General features: G+C 40.2%; 3 protein-coding genes across 3 annotated transcripts; 2 read left to right on the top strand and 1 right to left on the bottom strand.

The window, feature by feature from the left end:
- Positions 1–1526: 1526 nt before the first annotated feature.
- Positions 1527–16117, bottom strand: fyco1b (FYVE and coiled-coil domain autophagy adaptor 1b). Its single transcript, XM_070918965.1, has 18 exons — positions 16082–16117; positions 15268–15359; positions 14783–14889; positions 14109–14234; positions 12146–12252; positions 11222–11365; positions 9773–9869; positions 7228–9675; positions 6723–6815; positions 6269–6387; positions 5796–5963; positions 5400–5540; positions 4179–4387; positions 3876–4017; positions 2753–2857; positions 2229–2439; positions 1913–2022; positions 1527–1767 (listed from the first exon to the last, which is right to left on the bottom strand). Exons 2-18 carry the CDS (start codon positions 15326–15328, stop codon positions 1692–1694), a joined length of 4464 nt encoding a protein of 1487 aa, XP_070775066.1. The 5' UTR covers positions 15329–15359; positions 16082–16117; the 3' UTR covers positions 1527–1691.
- A 2926-nt stretch (positions 16118–19043) lies between these two features.
- LOC139296937 (chemokine XC receptor 1-like) lies at positions 19044–20556 on the top strand. The gene has a single exon (XM_070919509.1). The coding sequence runs from the start codon at positions 19044–19046 to the stop codon at positions 20106–20108; it is 1065 nt and encodes a 354-aa protein (XP_070775610.1). The 3' UTR covers positions 20109–20556.
- Positions 20557–21338: 782 nt separating this feature from the next.
- Positions 21339–22638, top strand: LOC139297013 (chemokine XC receptor 1-like). Its single transcript, XM_070919591.1, has one exon. The coding sequence runs from the start codon at positions 21349–21351 to the stop codon at positions 22354–22356; it is 1008 nt and encodes a 335-aa protein (XP_070775692.1). The 5' UTR covers positions 21339–21348; the 3' UTR covers positions 22357–22638.
- Positions 22639–22952: the final 314 nt, after the last annotated feature.

Here is a 22952-nt window from a genome sequence, read left to right as displayed (position 1 = left end):
TTTAATAACGCCACACAACAACAGCACACAACTGTATCGAAGAACAGACATCTCTTTCCATGTAGAAAAGCACTCTATAAATAAAAAGAAGTAAAAACAAACGTTTCTTTATATATCTTAAGACAAAATGTCATTGAAGCGTTACTAAATTTAATGCAAAAAATCATCAGTTTGACAAAACTGTTAGGCTCAAAGGAAAAACTAAGTATTTAAAGCACTGAAACTTACATTTTGATATGTGCTCCCTATTTTGACCCCTGAGGGTTAAGTTGGGGAAACAATGTGCACATTTTTAGTGTTAGAAATAGAAATCTTCCTCCTTTCTTGAACTGCAATCATCAGAAACCGCTCTGAAGTAAAGCCTGCTTCCTGAAGACAATTCAAACCGGTCTTTTTGCAGAAGTCCTGCTTCTTCCTGTTATGCTTCACCATGATTGCAACACAACAAATCCATTTCTTGTTATTTCTGACAGCTGAAAAGGCAACAATCTTGAAGATACTGTAACTGTATGAGAAATGAGCATGAACTTTGAGCTGTACTCAAACAGTATGAGGAGTACGTTTCTCCACCAATGAAGGCTAATTCTACAACAGCATGATATCAACACACCAATTTAAAGAGTTAGTTACATGAAATGGTTCGCTAACGGTACATTAAAGCTAGTACAACAAATTCAGTTAAGATCAGAGTTAAAGTAGGGTTACATTTCAAACCTTTAAGTAGTTTAGGCGACTAAAAAAGCAGAATTTACTCTCTATAAAATTATTTTCAACGTCAGTCTACTCCTTGTTTCCAGTCTCATTCATGAGTAAAACGGGGTTGAATGCTTTGACAACAGAGATTTTACTAAACCATTTATACTGTGGTAGCTCTCCCTTCAATATCTCTGGGTGTGTTAGGCCATTGTGGGTAATGTTGCATATCAAAAAGCAGGATATGATTCATGGCAATATTGTATTTTTATATGTTTTGTTTGCATCAATGTGATGAAGTATGTTGATTTGTCACGTATTTCATTCCCTAGAGAAGTCAAAAACAAACATTTCTATCTGTTTTTTTCATCAATAAACAGTTTCTCGATTGATTTTCTGGAAATGTATTAAATCACAATAAATATTGATATTACAACAAATAAAATTATACACAGGGTGACAGAGGATTTTAACCATGTCTCCCACTCGTAGTGGGAATGTACTCGTCACTGTGCAGAGAGCACATTAATCCCATTTCTGACTTTATGAGACGAGGAAAATAATGAGAACAAACCTTCATTAATCAAACAATTGCACCTCAGGCTGAAGCAAAGATACAGCTTTACTTCTGCAAGGATGCAGTAAGAAAAGTTACCTACATGAGCTACATCTGTAGGTGCACACACACACACACACGCATGTCAAATATGCAACAATCCTCCAGTCACTGACAGTAGGAGTGACATTTGATACCCTTAATGCTACATTTAAACTACAACGTCAAGCTTTTATAAAAGGTAGTGCATGCTCACATTCAATAGTGTAACATTGTTTTACTTCATTGTTTTCAGTCTGTCATGATCAGAACTCCTCTGAAACACCTCATGATCAAGCTGGAAGCTGAGCTAACCGTCACTAGACTCTGTATGCATGAGCTTAAACCCCCTGAATGTCTCTAAAGTCAGTGTTACACCTGCTTCTCCTGCTTCCCGTCACGTTCAGAGGAGGTCAGTTCCATCGTAGACCACAGGCTTGTCTAGACTCAGATGATACAGCACTTTCTTTGAGATGAATCTGATTAACAGGAGACACAGAGGCTTAACATTTCCTTCCTGTTCCTCTAAAAATAGTGGCTTGTGCTTAAGAGTTAATAAGGTTTTGTTTGTTTTTTAACAAACACACAAAGCCCTCACATGTGACAAAATAAAAAGTGACTGACCTGGAGAAAGAGTTGTCAAAGATGAGGGTGTATTCTCCGGGGTTTCTGACCTTCAGCTCCCCCTGAATCGTCTCTTTGTGGGAGTTACAGCGAGTCAGTGGGATCAAGACCTGTGCAGAGCAAAGGATAGACATCTTGTTTGACATTTACAACGACAGCAGAGAAATATATTTCTGCATACATTATGTTCATGTCTGCAAGCGTGAGAGATGACAAGTGGGGATGGGGATCCAAAATAGACCCGGCTATCGGAGCCCATCCCCAAGAGGAGGTTTTGTGTACGCATGTTCCCGTTATTCATACACTGCTGTCTCACCTTGGCCTGCTCCAGCGGAGTCTCTGTACTCTCCCTGTAGACCACACTGAAGGAGATGCTCTTGGGTTCGGAAGTGAACGTCCACGTGACAGTAGGACCGGGACCGCTCATGGTGATGGGGATGGTGCTGTAACAGCTGGATTTGATGAAGAGCTCTCGGGAGCTGTCCCCAAACTCTGAGATGTCATCCACCGAGAAGTTGACAGAGAGCCTACAGAGCAGGGAATAAAACAGAATAGTTCACAAAATTACAGGGCAGCAGCTAATGAAGGTAACTGCTGACATGAGGCCTTAAAGCTTCTCCATATTCACTAAACAAACCTGCTCCAAATTAAGACTGAAGTGAAACAGAGGACCCACAACTTTCACTTCACATTTTGAGATTTAGAGCAAAGTTTTCACCAGAAGAATACATAAGAAATGCTCTCTGAAAACTGAAAGTCTAACCTTGTGACCGCATCCACAACACAACTCTGCAGCACTGAGAGTTTTCCAGCATAACTTTTGCTGCATGTGAAACTCACGTGAGTTCTCCAGACTTCAGCAGGCAGATCTCTGCATCCTGCACTGCAGCACTGAGGTCCTCAGTATCTTCGGATGCGAGGTCTCCAGCACTGGCACTGCTGTTTCTAGAAAGAGTGATGGATATTTTACATTTATACATGATTTATATCAATTTGTGGAGATTCTTTTAATTTCACATGTAAGTGTCCTCACAGTAATTAAACATTGTACAGAATAAAATGAAGTGAATCAGAAAAACTTCCATCTGTCTATCTCAAGGTCTTAGACATGGCTCACACAGAACACACACAATAAAAACATGAGGGCTGCCCCTGACCAAAGATTTTCCAAGTTGACTAGTAGTCGATAGTTCAAGCCATTAGTCGACGAGACTTGTGATATTTATTTAATTATTTAAATATATATTTTTGGGGGCATCAGGGATGGTTTGAGTTCCAGGGCTGCGGAAGAATGTTATAAGTAACATTGTTAACAAAAACATGAGCCTTAAAATATACATTTTACAAGTTTTTCTGACGTTACTGTAACTCTGGCAATCGGGCTGATTTTCGGCTGCGGACTCAATGATGGAGTTTACTTCATGTGGACTTCACGTTCCTGACTTCCATGTTACAAGAGAAAGGGTCCGTGTTACAACCGCCCTGATACTTTCAGTTTGAGTTTGAGGGGGGGTTTTGTTCTGCAACTAACCAACCAATGAAAGCTTGGTTGACTAAGACTCTTCTCATTGACTAACAGTTTGGGGACAGCCCTAAAAAACTTACACATAGCAAAATGTGTAAAATGGCAAGTGCAAAATTCAAATATGTGTCCTTTTTTATAGGAAATGTATGTAGAAAACTGTTAAAGCTGAAAAGAAAATGTAATTGAATTATGAGATAAATTAATTTTCATTAATTTTTCAAGATCATGCCCCTGAATTTCTTTTCACTCCTCCAGTGTTCTGACTGTAATGTCCTGCAGCATTACATTTGGAATAGACTGAAGAGATTGTTTTGAAGGTGGCATGTTGTAAAGGAGCAGGTGTAAACAGGAAATCTGTTTCTGTGGTTTGTATTAATCTCTCATGTTGTGGTTTATTATCTCCATCTCTCTGGGAGTGAATGCATGTGAGATACTTACAGCTGTGCTGCCCCCTGCTGTCCATGTGCAGGAGAGCAGGCGGTGGAAAAAGAGAGGGAGTCACTGTCATAGACGCCGCTCACTTCCTCCTCTGTGATGATGTCAAAAACACCATCATCCTGCTTGTCATCTTCATCTGCTCCTAGAACGTAAGCATCAGCCACATGTTGATCATTGCATTTTATACTCTTCTCTTAGTGTACTGTGTGTGCCCTTGAATACACACCCCAACCTAAAGCAATTGTGCACATACTTCAGCATTTGACAAATTACTTCAGTGTATGTGTGTGTGTGTTTTGTTACCTGAAACACTGGTCACAGCTCTCCCAGCCTGCAGCAGACGACTGAAAGGTGTCCCCGTTGTGCTGTTAGTCACTTCCTCCTGTGGGTGGCGCTCAACTACTGCACTGTGTTGGTTGTAACAGTCCCTGCAGCAGCGCTCTCTGTTGCCGCCCTGCTGGGTGCTCACTGTGTTACTGCAGCAGTAGTAGCAGAACGGACGCCCACACAGTCTGTAAATAGACACATTATGATTGAATTAAACATTGTTACGGCATGCGTAGGAGCCCAGTGAAGCAGTGAAACTGATGTAGTGTGATGTGGTGTAAGCTACGTCTTGTTTGTGTTGAAAGCATTGCTATCCTCATGTTCATTGTTAGCTGCTTTTTTCAATCTTACAGCTTTTCGCCAATCATCGAATCAAAATCATGGTTCATCAGGTTTTCAAAGAACACTTCTCAAATCCAGAGCTCACTTCCTCACAACAGTATGTCCATTTGTTGTTGCTTTCACACAGAATCCAAATAAAATTTCAAGCACAAATATCGTTAAATGATCCAGTGATGCATTAAGTTACAGGTAGCTTCTCTAATGAACTGGAAAACTCTCAGACGTGTTCATCAACATGCTCATTGTTTAAATCCTCACGTGGAAATCATTTGAACCAAATGTGATAAACATAAATGTTTTATAGTAATCTTGAACTGATAACAGATGCATCTTGAAAATTCAGTTAGTAAACAGGTGCAATGTGTGAACTACCTTCACTCAAACACATTGAAACTACATGGAGTTTACAAGAGTTTTCAAAAGCATCACAGTTCCTGAATACAGAGCTGCAAACTGACTGATTTGGATACCATTCGTTTGGCTGCAGAAGTTATTTTACTTCACTTTGGGTTACAGATGGTAAGTCTACATGTGAAGTGACATACAGAAACAAAATGTCATTGGACAGTGACTCAGTTCATTTGGCATTTGACTGTTTCTACCGAAACAATCGCAAAGGGAAATATAATTTCGGCAGCAGTGATGCACTGACTGATGAATTCGTTTACTTTTGGCACAAGTGAAATGTTTTGAGCGAGTGACGGCCTTTTGCAGAGCTAATTAGGTGTTGTGCGTATAAACTGATGTGGAACTAGTTTGTGTCATTACACCACTTTAAAAGTAGTAGCATTGACAGTAGTTTTATTGGTTGTCATAGTGATATGTATATTTGTTATATACAGAGGACCATCTGACCTGCAGTTGTACTTGCGGAGATACCAGCTGAACTGACTGTGACAGCCCAGACAGTAGTTGACGTCCCTCTCCGTCTCCTCATCCCGCAGTTTCTGCTCAAACTCCAGGGCGTCCGTCTTCTGCCACAGTGCATCTTTCTCCCTGAAGAGAGCGCCATCAAGCATGTTTGTAAATGCAATAAAACCACACAGTAAACTGTAGATTAAACAATCTAGGTGGTTTGTTTGTAGCCATTTGAATACACAAACTCAACAAGGCATTAGGTAGAAAATCTGGGGATCATGTCTCAACCCTGCTTTGTGAAAATTAACCTCACTAACAAAAAGACAAAGAAAGAAACATGGTATGCAACAGTGGATTTGAGTAAATCTAAGGTAATATGAAGTATGTTTATACCTGATGAGTTCTACAAGCCTTTCCTCCAAATTGATTTTGGTGCGGTAAAGATCATCGAGTTCAGCAGTTGTTTTAAGATCGAAGCTCTGTTTGTCCTGTATGACTCTCCTTAGATTGTCACTCATCTCCTGACAGGCCCGCTGAGCCGCTGCTAGGCCATCTTCAGACCTGCATAAACACACACACACACACACACACACACACACACACACACACACACACACACACACACACAAGCTGATTCATTATATCACCAAAAACATGGCGATTCTCAGGCGACTTTGATCGTGTCCATGCAGTTGTTATTTTTAAGCTTGCATTTCAAAAACAGGAAGAACAAGTGCACCAAATTCCCAGATAAGACATACTAAATAAAAAGTAAACATTCTGATCTAAACACACAAGATTAGAAGCGTTTTTTCACAGAGCTCTAATTTGGTCCAGAATGTGTGATTATGAATACAGTATCTCACCTTGATAAATTCCCTTTCAGATGGATTATCTCGTCTTCTTTCTGCTGGATGAGATTTTCAGACTCGGCCATCTGGATGTTTTTCTCCTCAATCTGTTGGCAATATCTCCGATTCTGAGCCTGCAATCAGTACAGCAAAGCAAGACATTATTTCCGGTTCTTTGTGAATTATCCCTGTGACCATATCGTTGTGATTCCTTCAACTGCCAATACACACAACTGGAATTTGTGTTTTCATGTATCAATCCTAGACACACAAATACATATAGAGCTGTCAGAGGCCATGTTTAACAGTTTCATTTCCTTGCTTAAAACCACTTTCAATGTGATATCATTAAACCAACTCGTCAGCAGTGACTTAAAACTGCTTTAGTGATCAGCCTGGGGCCAGAATAACCTGCTTATGGTGGCGTACCAAACAGTATAGCAGATCTGGAATCAGGGCATACTCTCACCTGTAGCTGTTTGAGTTTGTTCTCCAGGTCGAGCGCTTTCTCCTGCTCAGTCGTCAGCCATAATTTCACGTCCTGTAACTCTTGATTCACAGTCTGGATGAGAATACAAACCATTAATTCATCAACTGATGACTCAAGTCAATTTGGTAAAACATATCATATCAAGAAGTATGTTTACATGCACCCAAGTAACCAGGGTGCTCAGAGAAATCAGGTTACATGTAATGACTTCTCCTTTCATAGAGCCACTTGGTTTCCTCATTCATGTGCCACTTACAAACCCGGTTATCCGTATATATGGCAGAGAAATCAGCGCTCTCCAAGAGAAATCTAGCTGGGGAAATCAGCTCTGATCCATTAGCCTTATTATAAAAAAACAAAAAACAGGTTTCTCGTTGACATGAAGTTTAAGAAATCGGCTTACAGGAGAAAGCCAACGGTGACTCGGTTACTTAAGTGCAACGCATTGAAGCATACTTTGTGATTCATTTGTTTTGCGGCTGACCTGGAGCTGGCTGCCGTGGCTCATGGCTTGACTGCTGAGCTGCAAGCGGAGTGCCTGAATCTCCTCCTGGTTCGTCTCCTGCACAGCTTCAGCCTCCTGTTGGGACTTGCACAGCTCTTGCTGCAGCTTCTGCTTGGTTGCCAACAAACCCTCCTCATTACGGAGCTCATCGAGGAGTCGCTGGTTCTCCTGACGTAGCTGCTCCACGCAGGTATTCAGCCTCTCTGCCTCCTCGGTCGCCTCCTCCTCCAGCTCTTCCAGCCTTGTTGACAAACCCTCCCAACGCAGACGAGCTTCTTCGTTCTCGGCGGTTAACATACACACATGCACACCAAGCTCAGCTGTTTCGGTGTTGGCTCTATGGAGCGCCTCCCTGGATTCACTGTTCTCCAGACACAAGGCTTCATAACGCAGCTTCTGTTTATTGAGCTCCTCTCTGGAGGCCGTCACCTCTGCGGCCAGACCTGCTCGAGCCTGAGCCTCACCGTCGCGCTCACGGATAAGAGCCTCTTCTCGCTCCCGGGATCTAAGAATCTCATCCACATGCCGGCGGTTTAACTCCTCTACCTGGGCCTTGAGTTGCTCTGCTAAGACACGGAGGTCCTCTCTGGAGGACTCCGTCACCTCCTGCAGTGCCTGAACTTTCATCCTCTCCTCAGCTCCTGCCAGAAGCTGAGCCCTGAGCTCCACCACCTCTTCCTGAAGCCGGTGCACCTCCCGTAGGTTGAGTTCCAGTTGAGCCTCAGCCATAACTAGCCTGAATGGGGCCTCTTTGGTTTCCATTGAGGATGTCTGATGCTCATCATGAAGCTTCTGCATTTTTTCATTGCTCTCTGCAGCTCCTTTTTCATCGTGGAGCTCCCCAGTCCTGCTCTCCAGCTCCTCTGCTCTGGCTTGCAGAAGCCCACATTTAACAGTCTGGTCTCTCAGTTTAGCCTCAGTTTCCTCAAGTTTTTCAAGTAACTCTGCTTGGCTTCTTTGGGAGACTGTGAGGTTCTTGTCCAACTTTGCAGCTTTGGCAGTGAGTGAGTCCATTTCCTGTTGAGTTCTGGTTAACCGTTTCTTCAACGAGGACTGAACCTCAAGAAGCTCCCTGTTTTCATGCTGTAGCTTCCTTAATTGAGCATCAGATACTTCCTTCTGGACAAGCACCTTCTGGAAAATCTCCTCCAAATGCAAGTTTTCATCCAGAAGCTTCTTCTCCCGATCTTCCACACTCATATTTGTAGCCTCAATTCTGCCCTTTAAGTGCTTCTCAGAAGCCCTCAAAGAAGCCAGCTGGTCTAACAAGGCTGCCCTGCTCTCTGTCAGCTCTGTAATGCTCCCCTCACTCTTCTTAACTGTTTGGAGTAATTTAGTGTTTATTTCCATGAGATTGCTACATTGGGTTTTGTAGTCCTCAAGCTTCTCGGCTTGATCACAGGAAACATCTCCATCATCAGCAAGTCGAGAGCTCAGACTTTCTTTTTCAACATTCAGCTTCTCCAACTGCTCCTCTAAATGCTTGATTCTCTCTGAACTAGCAGCTAACTCTTTCTCTCTGTTTTTTAGAGTTTTTCTTACATCCAGAAGCTGGCTCTCGAGTTCCTCGTTCTGGCTACTACTCATGCTACATCTCTGCTCTTCCCCCTCCCTCTCCTCCTGCAGTCTTTTCCTCAGCTCCTCTGCCTGTCGTTCTCTGCACTCCAGTGACGCTTGTAGATCCTGAAGCTGGGCTCTCAAGTTCCCCGTCTCCTTCTCTTTCAAAGTCAGCGCCCCCTGTATTCGTCCGACTGCATTTTGGAGCTCCTCCAAGCGTTTGAGCGCCTCCTCGCGCTCGTCATGGGCTCTGGCTTTTACTTCAGCCAGCTTCCCCTCACTGTTCCTCAACTCTTCTTCCCTGATTTTTAGTTCCTGGGACAGACGCTCAGAGTGCCTGGTCCTGTCCTCAGCCTCTCTCTTTGCCTCCAGCCTCTCCTCCTCTGCAGTCTTGAGTTTATCCAGGAGTTCCTGTATTTTCCAGGCCGAGTCGCAGTAGCTGGCTGTTTGCTGTCCCTTTTCTTTAAGCGCCTCGTCCAACTTAGAGAGAAGCTCCATATTTTTGTTCTCAGCAGCTGTGAGTCTGTCTTGAAGTTCACTGTTTATTGCTTCCCTACAGGTTTGAAGGTGATGTGCTCTCTCTTGATTATCCGCTTCTTGGTTTCTTTGGGCTGCTATAGGGACGGAGTGGCCAGAGGACTTCTGAGCTGCTAACAGCTGGCCTTGAAGGTCTTTAACCACGCCTTTCAGCTCAGCAGCCTCTCTGCCTAACTCCTGAACCTGGACCAGAAGCTCTTGCTGTCTGAGCTCAGACTGGTCAAGCTCAATTCGGAGGTTCTCTGCTATGCTGCAAGGAGAGGGTTCCCCCAGTTCCCCCAGTTCACCAAGGAGACTGTGACTCAAGTCTGGGATTGGGAGAAACTCCTGCGCCTGGTCAGTGAATGGAACAAGAGAGCTCTGGTCAGATGCTTCACAGTCAAACTGTCACAAATATTTGTTTAAGTAGAGTATGTATATATATGTGTACCTGTGAGTGTGAGTAGCTGCTAACGAGACTGTTGATGCTGGAGCAGCGACTGGGGGGCTTCCACAGGAAAGCTGGTGAGGCAGTGCCTAACGTTCGCCTAAAGAGATATAAAGAGATACCAAATATTAGGGTAATTTAAAACATGATTAATAGAAAGAGTAAGACAAACGATTGTTGTAAAATAAATTACAACAATCTTAACAAAAAAAAGAGGAACTTCAGTTGACAGAAGTGAGTATTTACGTGGCTCTACAGTAACACCAAGTACATGCACGTATAGTTTTTAAGAAAAAAACAGGAAATGATGCAATAGTTACAGGATGTAAATGAACCGTTAACAACATTGCCATGTCATCATAGTTGCCAACTGTTGCAAAGTTCACCTTTAATCCTTTAATCTATTTATTGTAACAGTTAAAAATGAGTTTTGTCTGTTGATGAAAGACTCAACATTTAAAGATACTGCAACAACACCATGAAACTTAATATTTTGCATTGATTCAGACCTGAACATGAAATGAGGTCAATAACCTGTTTTCACATTAAGCCTATTTCTGGAAGTAAATCGCAGCTGGATCAATATGTTGTCACAATTGTGTTTATTTCTTTTCCGGTACAGCAATGAAACTGTTTCCATTTAGCCATCCAGTCACGATTCATGTGAAAAAAATAAGTGTAACAGCTTGTGTGGGTGTTGCATAAAATAATTTCAGGCTACTCGTGGGAAATGACAAGCGGAACAAATATTTGCCCTTAAGTACTTACAAAAAAGAAACCATAAAAAGATACATGGGGTGTATACCATATCATACAATGTGTACCGTCAAATGTAATAGTACAATAGCACTCTAAAGAAATACTGCATTAGTGAATTATCTTTATATTTGTTTAGAATGTGTGACAGGTGGTGTTTCAACCCCTTTTCAGGTAATCTTGTGCTGTTGTAGGTGTTGCTGCATTATATTGTAATTATGTTGTAAATTTAAATAACAATCACAATTGATGCTCAACAACACAAATTATGCATTTAACAAATTGTGACCACTGCCTGTAGAGTGACTGTAAATTGATGACAAGGAAGTGAAAAGTTTTGGCAAAGGCGTTGATGTGAGAAACAGCGATCGACACTCACGCACTGTCGGCACATTTACACACCCTCAAGTAAAAAAAAAAGAGCTGTGAATGTGCAGAGTGATCAAATAATTAAGTGTTACTTCAAGTTGTGAAATACCCAAAACCGCTTTACCACAATTTTACATGAGCTAAACTGGTGTGTTACTCCAAATTACTTCAGGTCTGTCTCCAATCAATTTACTAATCACTTCCAACCCAGAGGCAGAAGAACTACAAGCTTTAGTTTTTCCCAGATTCAAGTTTGTTTTTCTTCAACAAAAAGGAATGAAACTGACTGATTGTAAAAGTGTAAACAGATTTGTGTATATTGGTTACCTCGCAAACGTTGGCCAGTCGGCGTCGAGGTCATATCCTCTGGCTGCCACGTCAAATTGGATCTGGTTGAGCTCATAAAGGTAGTTGATTATGTCAGCAGTGAGGTGACACTTGAGGAAGGGACTCCGGGCGTAATACCAGTCACTGCACGGGAACAAACAAAACAACATAAAACACAATACTGAGGACAAGAACACACAAATATTATTTTATTTGATACAAAACAATGTTGATACTGTTGGTTAAGCAATGTATTTTAAATGTATACTGAGCTGTTGATGTTAAGATAATGTAATGTTGATAAGCTTTATTGATCCCATCAGGGACACGCAACACAGCAACAAAACAAAGTACAAGAAGAGACGCGAGCACGAGAAAATACAAGGATGAGACAAGCACTTGACAGAATGTAATTAGGTGGTTAATGTTTTTGCAGATTGTGTCGGTTGGTTAGTCTATACAGCATGTGATATCTTACCTGACCTGACACACACACACACACAAACAAAATACAGTCTATGACACACACACACACCATCTGCTATTGAGAAACAGACAGACAGCCTAAAGTATGTGATTGAATAACTTTTAACTTGATCTCCTCTCCCATTTTGTCCAACACACCCTTGAAATAGAAATGTGAATGATAAAAGACTATCCTGGTCAAATGAAGCAAAACCAAAATTGACATTTGGTGTGATGAAAGGCTGAGGAAGTAAGATGTGACTATGTGCGTCTATGGTTAGGCTTTGAGGCTGTTGTGTTTTCTGTGAAAACAGAAATAAGACAGAAATCAGGAAGGGAAAGTCACATTTCCTAAGAAACCGTCCAAAGTTGTAAAACATGACATATCTACGCAACTTGAAGACAACAAAAGTGACAATAAAATACAGTGTGTCTGTGAGTGAGTGTGTGTCCTCTGACCTTGTGATTTTCTGGTTTATAAGACACTGCTGCAGTGTGTCAGCAAGACGCTGGTGAACGAGTGAGTAGCGGATGAAGGCCCTTCCTTTCCCCAGTGATGTCTTTAACTGAGGACACACAAAAATATACACTTTAGTGTACTTTCACACTCACATATACACACACACACACCCACACACACACAACCTCACTGTGATGTGGTCTGACCTCAGTAGTCAGTAAACGTTCTAGTCAGTAAGCTGCAGGACATTATTGTCTCTCTTAGTCGATTAACCATTTAGTCTATAAAATGTCATAAACTGTCCATCACATTTTCCTAGGGTCCAAGTCATTTGAATGACTTGTTTCTTCCGACAAACAGTCCAAAATCTAAAGATATTTGGCTTACAATGATATAAAACAGAGAAACTGCACCAAGTAATGGATGGTTTTTAGCTTGAAAGATTACTCAAACTGAGTCAAAATAGCTGTTGTCTATTTTTCTGTTGATCAACTAACCTATTAATAACCCTAACCCTAACCCTGACCCCAATGTAAAATTGTGTTTTGTTCAAATGTGTCCTGGCACAGAACATTTAAGGATTTCTAAGTTTAAAGGTAATCACTGCATAGACATTAAATCTTCAGTATCTGTCTGTAGGCCCAAACTCTGCAATACATTAGCAGATGGAGGGATTTAAGTCAGACAACAGACCTTCCAGAAGGACACCAGCTGGAGGCTGACTTACGTAAGTGACTGACCGACAAGAAACAAGAAGAATAAAAATAATATTTTAAGTACGAGTATCAAAAGGTTTCCAACAAGTAATTAGCAGTCAGCTGGTATTGACTAAACTATGTGACTTTTAAAGAAAAAAATACTGTAAATCCCTGAGGAAACTTTAAACCACAGATATGTTTTGCTAACGAATGCTAATTAGCATAAAATGAGACATGTGGTCTTACTGTGCCTATAAAGCAGAACCTATTCAGTAATTAGCTCTCTCACGCTAGAATATAGCTGACTTATAAAAAGGATTTTTCCTAAAGAAAGGAACAATGGCACTGCACTACAGCCAAACAATCATTCACTGAATGGTTGATTGAAAGAAAATTGATTAGCAACTGTTTGGTACTTGATTCATTGTTTTAGTCCCTTTTTGATCAAAAATGTCGAATATTTGTTGGTTTCAGCTTCTCAGATATGAAGATTTCATGATTTTCTTTCTTTAATACACCATTATAGTAAAAATTTATTTGGACTATTGGTTGGACGAAACAAGACATCTGAAGATATAAGATGACCTCAGGCTCTGAGAAATTGCAACAAGCATATTAATCAACTAATCAAGATAATAACAGAATAATCGGCAAATGAATTGATAATGAAAACAATCGTTTGTTGGGGCACTATACAACACAACAATATGCCACTGTGGCATTATTAATTTTACACTGTAGACAAGTCATTACTATCTTGACTCATCATATTTCAGAGATCCACATCAGATTATGTACTTTAAAATAATTGTTAGCTCTATTAGAGAGAACAACATGGCTTGTATATGCCCATATCCCTCAAGGCAAAAAACATTTCATTAGTAAATACCTTTTAGTTATTTAGAGTAGTCTTTGAAGCTTTTTAGGCTAAAAAAAAATCAATATCAGGCACACAGGAGGTTAAACAAGCTACAAATTAAATATAGTACAAACTAGGACTAATTCAACTACAGCTATTCCAGTATGAAGCTCACCACTGTGAATTCCCAGGATAGAACGTGTGGAAGGAACAGCACAGTACAGTAGGTACAGTTGTAAGGCAGCAAGTAAATTAGCAGCACTGAGTCTTACTGTACCTGACCGAGCAGAGGATTAGTTACATGGTTATACAGTCACCGTGTATTTGTGTGTGTGCATGTGTTGCACGCCATGGCAGGGCCGAGGCACACAGGGTGATTGTGTGTGTGTTGCAGAGGAGGATTACCTCGGGGATGGATTTAACAAAACGGATGCCATCGTTAGCTCCCTTGATCTTAATCAGGCAGTCGCAGAAGTAATCCCAGTAGTCTTTCCTCTGCCCGAGAAAGGTTGTCTTCTCTTTCTGGTCAAACTAGGAAACACACATCACCCTATTATTGCATTACCAAACCAACCTGGTACAATGGGTCTGTCTGACATATAATTCCAATGGACTTCCTGCCCGTTTCACCTTAGTCTTTCTAGAACTTTAGTTCCCAAACTGGGGGGGGGGGGGGGGGGGGGGGGGGAATAACTCTTTGGTGGAATTGCTCACAACTCATAGATGTATGCAGCCTGTGATGAGGCGTCATTAGGTTCCCAATGTTTTAACTTGTGACCCTTTGTAAACAAACATTAGTTTGTCCCATGTTGCATATGTTTGAGATGTGGACACCTCAACCAAAAAAATGTGTAGTCAGAATCAGAAGTAGTATTTCACAAGGATAAGATAATAAATATAAAACACATTTTTTTCCCCAATTTCCCCTTAAAAACCCCTTAAATTTCTCTTGTGAGCCCTTCTTGGGTCCCAAGTTGGGAAAAACTGGTCCGGAGAGTTAGCTGAGCAGTGTTCAAACTCAAACTGGACAAATTCAAAATAAAACTCAATGTACTCAGTGTTACTTGATGATACTTTACCTGTAGCAGGTATTCTAGTTTATAAAAGAACTTGTGCAGGTTGGCGCTGTCGTCAGTTACAGGTTCACCACACTCCCTGTGTTCTTTACTCAGCTCTAACACAGCATCTAAACAAGACAGTAACAGCATTATTAACACACACACATCAAATTGTGTTCTTGAGTACCAATAAAAGGCAAAAAATAGTAGAATCTGCACTCAGGTTTTTGCTCCCACAGTCATTTTTGCAACATTTCTATCAGTCATAGATTTCCATTAGGCACAAAACATTTCCTGATGAAAACAAATGTTGCAATTATTCATATTTCATTAATATATTCATATTCATTATACTGTTTGGTCCATTACTTGTGTACACACACACACAGACATGTGCCTACTTCCAAAAGTACACATTTAAAAACATGCTGCATGGCACACAGAGCAATATAATGTAAAAGACTGTAAGAGATGGTGTTTACTGTAAGTGTGAACAGCTTAATTACCATGCAGATCTCTGATTATCCTCTGCAGTTGATTATCTCCAACTGATGAGGAGGAGGCCATTGTGGGGAAAGGGCAGTGTAGTCAGGAAATTCTGCATGTAAGATTAATAACACAGACACCACGATTATTTTTGGATATTTCAGAAATGTTCTCATGATATAAACACAAACCCTCACATCCCTACATGATCAAGAACATACATGTGCCCCCCCCAAAATGACATAAATAAAAAGCATGTGCTGCTACCACAAGGATGTAAACATAAAAATACTGGTGCCTTTAATTAGTTTCCCCCCTGCAATAAAACTATGTCATAAAGACAGCGTTGGGCTGCCCAACCCAAGAAGTCTTCAACAAATGAGACAACTTAAATATTCCAGAGGGGTCCGTGAATTTGTTAAGGAGACACACTGAAGGAACCACAGCAGCTCAGTAAAGTTAGCAAAATCTGCCTGCAGTCAGAGGAGGTACAACATGTACATCACGACGACAGGTGAACGCGTATCACCATTTGTAGTCCATAATGTCCTTATCGGAGCCCACTGAAACACGATTTCTGTACCGTTATCGACCGTCGACATTACAAACCAGCAAAGTTGACTTAAATCACTTTCAATCAGCGTAAAATGCAACAAACCGCGACGTAAACAACGATTTGTCAAAGCTGTCGAGCGCTAACAGACATGCACCTGTTCTCAGCTCTTCATTTCCTGGTCGGATTTAATGTACATTTCTGTTACAAACCATCGCAGTTTGGTTGTAAATAAAGCCAAACACTTCAATATTAAATAGATAGTTAAATCATAGACGTACTTGACGTGTTAAATTGTCCAGAGTGTCCAGTTTGTGGGTGATACAGCAGAAACTTGCTACCGCTGGGGGCGGGCACTGTGGATGATTGACAGGCCTAACGGAAAAATAGGCGTCTGCTACTGTTGAACTCCGTCCTAGTTTGGTTGAGAGACAAATGGTAAATAAACAGAAACTGAGGCATGTATCATAGAACCAATATTTCTTGAAATATAATCTAAGAATAAGAATAGTTGTTTTATTTTACATGTATATGTTATTGTACACAGTTAGACGAGATTATATTAAAGGCATTTTGATAAAATAACAACTAGTTGACCACTAAATAACTAATGGCATTAAGATGCATTGTATGATATGTACAAAATATACAAGGTGTGTAAATCTAAATATTTCTCCTCAGTGTGTTCAAAACCAAAATCTTTGGATTTATTTAACATATTATTATGTTTTATTTATATATTTATTTATTTTGCTTCAAAATTTTCATTTGACCAACAGTCCAAAACCAAAAGATATTCAGTTTACAATGATATAAATATCTTTTGGTTTTGGACTGTTGGTCGAATGAAAATTTTGAAGTGAAAATATATAGTCTAATAGATTGATCAATTATTAAACAAAAACATCAATTAATCATTAATGGCAATAATTGTTATTGGATTATGATCATTGTTGTTTCTTGTTCGGTTAATAAACTAAAATATACTGTCACACTAACCACAACGCCTCCTCCATATTCATATTCTTATTTTGTGGTGCCAAAGTTGTAAAAAATAAACAGAGAAATTAAAATAGTTTACCTGTTACAGGTACAACAGTCAACTAACAGTCACACAAAATGGAATATGTTTGTTCTTGAAACTCTGAAATATCACTTTCAAAGACTAATGGCCAACTAAATCAAACATTAACGAATGAAGGGAACATGTCTTCTCACATGCATTGTTGAAACCAAATGACCCAAAGATGTCGTGTGTGGATGACCTGATAATCATTTTGGATTTCTGTTCACCTTTTGTGGTCGATATTTAAGGAACAATTCAACAGGTTTCCAGTGATATTTTCAGGAAGGACTCTGGTGTGTGCACAGGCTCTGGGCAGGTACAGTATGTTTCCACACTTCTCAATTGTTTGTTCTAGTGGAGATCTCTCATGAGAAAGGGCTTGGCAATACTTACGGTAAAGTGTACAATGTTTTCTGTTTTGTAGACTTGTTTTACTGAAATATTTGAAATGCGGATGTGATGACTTAACACTTAGTCTTTTTTTTTCATTTCATCTAGCCTGTGTGATAAGAAAGAAAGATTGTTGTATCTCCTTATTTTGATAGTCTAGCTTTAATGCAGAGGAAAAGAAAACATTTAAAGGTTCAGCTCATCCAATTTAAAAAAAAGAATGACCTTCTCACTTACCTCAAGTGGTAGCCCTGCTGTTCGTTTTTGGTTTTATTTGTATTTGGCTAGCTTTAGAGGAACTTTCCTCTTGACAATTAACACTACCACTTTCACAACTTTCACCAAAATGTAGGCCCAAGTGAGCAGAAATATTCTAGTTAAACATATCTCCTCCTACATTTTTTACTCAATTGATACCAAACTTGCTATGCTGTCCTCCACAAACGATCCAGACAGATCACAGTGCATCAAAATGTTTTACTGTAAACAGCTACAGCAAATTCTTGCTTTATGACAATAAATGACAAAAATCTGAAGTCGTGGTAGATGTAGTGTGGTAAATTTCAGAACTGTATGTCAAAAACAAAATTTTTGACAGAATTTTGAATTCTATCCTCAAACTATTGCAAGTCAATGGAAATAGAGCATAAAGGTGAAGATACTCCGTGCACAGCAGTGCTTCTCTCCTGGGTGCCAGCTGGTGCAGGACATAATTACCAGATAAATAGAGGAGCATGTTTACACATCAGTTCATCAGTCACAGAGCAATCAGTCTTTGTAAAAAATTATCTCCATGTTGTCTAGATGAAGTACACAAATTCTTAAAATTTTGTCTTGATAACTGACTTTTTGACACTAGTGTCAGAAGCCATCTAGTTTCTCACTTGGCAGGTAGACACATGACTTCAAGGTTTAATGATAATTTTGGTCTGGACAATTCTGCTGATGAACCCTACTGTATTTCTCACCGGTCCTCCTCTCCCTCCTCAAAACACTGTGGCGCAGCAGCTACAATTTAGATTATTTCACTGGGCCCCCTCACCCAGTCCCACAGGGCCCCTCTTTGAACAATAACAACAATAACACAAATAATACTTAAATAAAATAAATAATAAATAAAATAAGAAAATGGGGCACACTTTATAATATTGAGTGTATTAACATATTGTTTGAAATCTTGTTTGCTGATTTATATTTTCATTTGTTGCATATACGTCAGTGACTTTTGGTCCAATTGACACGTCAAGCTGAAAGTTCAAATTAGTACAACTCAGTGACACCACCGCAGCCTCATAACAGCAGAAAGACAACTGTGAGGAAATGAAAATATCAAAATGATGCCCAAACATGGCAAAGAGTTTTTTTTCTGAACTGTAACTTTGAGTGTTGTTTATGCAGTCATGATTATTAAATGTTATGCAGAATTACTTAAGATTTGAAAACACCATAAACAAAAGTCTTCCATTGCACTGTGTTGGAGGCAGAAATCATTGTGATGGAAATCTCAAAGCCTAAGCAAATAAAACCAAAACTATCTACATGGATAAATACCACTATTAGTAAGTGAGAAAATAAGATTTTTGTAATTTGGGTAAACCCACCCTCTAACATATATGATAGAAGACAACCACATGTCCCAAACAAAATGTATGTTTTGACAGAAATAAAAACAAAAAGATTTGACAATGTTATTACCTCATGCATTACTGTATCTTTAAGCCTGTTTGATTTACCCCTCTAACAAAGCCTTTTTTTTAATTTGGACTTTCTCTTCTTGCTGAAGGAATATGGCTGCAACTGAAGACTTTACAGTCACAGGCATCACAACCTCAGCCAATAATTCTTATATCTATGCCGATTACCAGGACTATGATGATGAAGTCTGCAACAGAACAAGCGTCGTGCAGTTTGGAGCGATCTTCACTCCAGTGTTCTTCTCCATTGTGGTGATCCTCAGTCTGTTTGGCAACATCCTGGTCTTTGTGATTCTGGCCAAGTATGAGAATCTCAAATCCCTCACCAACGCTTTCATCCTGAACCTGGCTGTATCGGATCTCTTCTTCACCGCAGGTCTGCCCTTCTGGGCCTACTACCACATATATGGATGGACTTTAGGGGACACTGCATGCAAGATAATCAACTTCATCTTCTACGTCGGCTTCTACAGCAGTGGTATCCTCCTCATCCTGATGACTGTCCACCGTTATGTAGCTGTCATGAATCCTCTGTCTAACATTGTGTCCACCACAGGCTTCTACAGTGTCCTCGCATCTTTGGCCATTTGGACAGTGAGTGTCTTGGTCGCCATTCCAGCTCTCTTCGCTACCGAAGTCAAGGACCAGAGTCACTGTGTGTTTCAGAATTCTTTGTGGAGCTTATATGGAATCTACCAGCAAAATATTCTCTTCATAGTGAGTTCAGTGGTATTCATTTTTTGCTATTCTCAGATCATGTGCAGGTTGCTGCGTCCTACTGCCCAAAGAAGAAGGAGTAAAACTTTAAAACTCATTTTTACTCTCATGGTTGTTTTCTTTGTGGGCTGGGCACCTTACAATATAGTCATATTTCTGCAGTCACTGTATATCTGGCCCCAAACCGCTGTTGATTCAAAGACTTTCGCTGAAAGTTGTAAAAGAGACGAACTACTGAGTTATGCCTTTTACATTAGCCGGCTTCTTGCCTTTTCACACTGCTGCCTCAACCCTGTGTTTTATGTGTTTGTGGGTATTAAGTTCAAAACTCACTTGAAGAGAATGCTGAAGAGCTGGGGCCACAGCAATAGCAGCATCCGCAACAGGCAGAGCCGACTCACAATCACATCGCTAACAAGTGGTGAAGAGTTCTCAATGTAGCTGATATAGATAGCAGAAGTGAAACCAGAGCTTCCAGGCTCTATACCAGGAGAAAGAAAACCAAATTCAAAATCTCATCGACATTGAAAATAACTAAAGTACCAGGCTTGTAGCTGTAAGTTGGGGGGTTCTTTCCATATGTCTACATTCGGATGGTAATGTTTGGAAAACATAATAATAACACCATTTCCCACAAGCCCTAGATCATCTGGGCTTATGCTGCATGTATTTCATGTCAGCACATTAGGCCCCTTGATACCAGCTGAAAATCATTTAAGTGCCACAGCCTACCTGAGTATTGCTGCTGACCATGTGCGTCCCTTCATGGCCACAGTCACACCCATCTTCTAATGGCTACTTCCAGCAGGATAACACGCTCATGAAGCACGTCATCTTGAGCGGGTTGACAATGAGTTCAGTGTGCCCCTCCACAGTCACCAGATGTCAATCCAATAGAGCGCCTTGAGAAGCAGCAGTTTCGTCCATAATTCCATCCACTTTTCATGCAGTTTCCAATCAGACAATGCTATTAATCAAGAGCAATGAGCACTACGTCTCTGTGTTGAATTCAAATGCATGTTGATAGACTGATTAAACATTGTATTAGAGATAATATGTGATCACTTTGATTAACTGCATTTTACTTTATGTTTTCATATCAATCACTTCGATCAAATATTTTATATTTTCAACTTCAACATTTAATGTCAGTCATGTAAGAGAGTATTTTGCTTTTGATCATTTGGAGTTTGAATTTATTTATTATAGTGTTTATTTTCAAGTGATAATATCATCATAATCATGATTTCCATGCTTTAGAATTAAATAAAAATCACTCAATTTAAGTTCTGGAGTGTCTCTGTTTTGAATTGTGGTCAACTCTCACTGCTGTTTCCAGATGATGTTATAAAAGCCGGAACCTATGACACCCATTTTGCTTGAATTCAAAGTATGTTCATGCTCAAACTGGAATACGGATGCAGCACCTCTGACTCAAAGAAAAACTAAAAGAGGAACCTTGAGTTTGCTCTTGCATACCACAACCTTTCCTCCTCAGCGCAATTCAGCACAAGACGTGACAGGGTAAGTTACTATTTACTGTAATTGCTCTCCATATTTCAATATTTTACAATTCCTTTTTTTAAAATCACAAATTGCTAAAAGGTTGTATACATGTTCTCAGTCTTCAGTACATTTTGCCAATTTCAGTTTTGTCCTCATGTTTCCTAGAAAATCTGCAATGGCGAACAGCAATGACAGTGGTGATGTGGTATATTTTTGTCCTAACATTTTCGACTTTGCAACCATCAATGGTGCCCTCTTCATTCTGATCTTCATCTTCAGTGTCACAGGCAACGTTCTCCTCTTATGTGTTCTTCTCGTCTATGAGAACCTGAAAAATGTCACAAATGTGTTCGTCCTGAACCTGGCCTGCTCTGATTTGGTCTTCACTGTCACGCTTCCATTCTGGGCCGTCTATCACCTGCACCACTGGGTCTTTGGCGACTTTGTCTGCAAATCTATGACTGCGGCATACATTGTTGGTTTGTACAGTAGCATCATTCTGCTGACTGCCATGACTGTGGATCGTTTCGTAACAGTGGTGCTGCACAATTGGTCAAGCACACCCGTAAGGAGGCGGAGTTGTGCAATGGCCGCCTGTGCAGCTGCTTGGATCATCAGCATTGCTGCATCCGTGAGTGATGCTATCAAAGTAAAGGTGGACGGCCCCTGGAACGGTTTTTACATATGCGAGGTGCCCTCTGATAGCCCTGATGTCAACCTGGGATATTATCTCCAAGTGTCACTGCTCTTCTTCCTCCCTTTTGCCATCATTGTTTTCTGCTATTCTGCCATCCTCAAGACCGTTTTGCAGGCTTCAAACAGAAAAAGGCACAGGACTGTAGTGGTGGTGTTATGTATTGTTGCAGCCTTCTTTATCTGCTGGGGACCTTTCAATATTTTGCTTTTCATCCACTCTTTGTATGAACCCAAAGGCTGTAATGCGATTGAACGCTCGCAAATTGCCTTTTCCATTTGTCGTATACTTGCTTTTTCTCACTGCTGTATGAACCCTCTGCTGTATATGCTCTCACAAAAGTTGCGCAGGCATCTCTTGCAACTTTTATGTAGCAAGACTGCCAGGAGGAAGAACATGGAGAGAGGCACTGGCCAGACCACCATTATTCAGAATGTGGCTTTTAATGCACAAAACTCTGCTGTTATGTTGGAACTACCCTCCAAATAGACGTTGAAAATGTTTTTATGCAATATAGTTTGTATTTATTTAATTGTACATCTCATTTTTTATGTTTTGCATATTTCGTAAAACATATGTGGGTCTGTTTTTATGTTAATTTCTTTTAAATGCGCCAAGTAAGTGATAATATGTGTGAAAATAATTTAAAGCATGTCAGTGTGCATGATGATGTGTGGGAATGCTTTCACTGCTGAACTTTCTCAGCCATTATGAATAAACATTGCTGTGCTGTTAAGCTAATATTTTTGAATAAAAGACATCTTGAAGATAGTTCTCAGTTTTCACTTCTTTTTTTTTTCAACCAAATCTTGTGACAGGGGAGGGTAGGCTGGATTTTAAATTCTGCTTTGTAAGTACTTTTCTCTGGGAAAGTCCCAGATGGAGTGAAACAAATCACATTAATTAAATAAGACACAGATAACACAATTACTGAGACGATAAGCACCAGTGCCTGGAGTGACACTGAGTGCATGCTCAAGGTAAGGTTTCTTTTTGTGTTTTATCTCTTTGAAATATCTTACAGCATATTTATTCATGTTTATATTCAGTTTGGTAAATTATTTGTGTAAAAATGGAATGGGAAA

Source organism: Enoplosus armatus, chromosome 14 (genome assembly GCF_043641665.1).
Source record: "Enoplosus armatus isolate fEnoArm2 chromosome 14, fEnoArm2.hap1, whole genome shotgun sequence".
Classification (NCBI taxonomy): domain Eukaryota; kingdom Metazoa; phylum Chordata; class Actinopteri; order Centrarchiformes; family Enoplosidae; genus Enoplosus; species Enoplosus armatus.
This window is presented reverse-complemented; position numbering and strand designations above follow the sequence as displayed.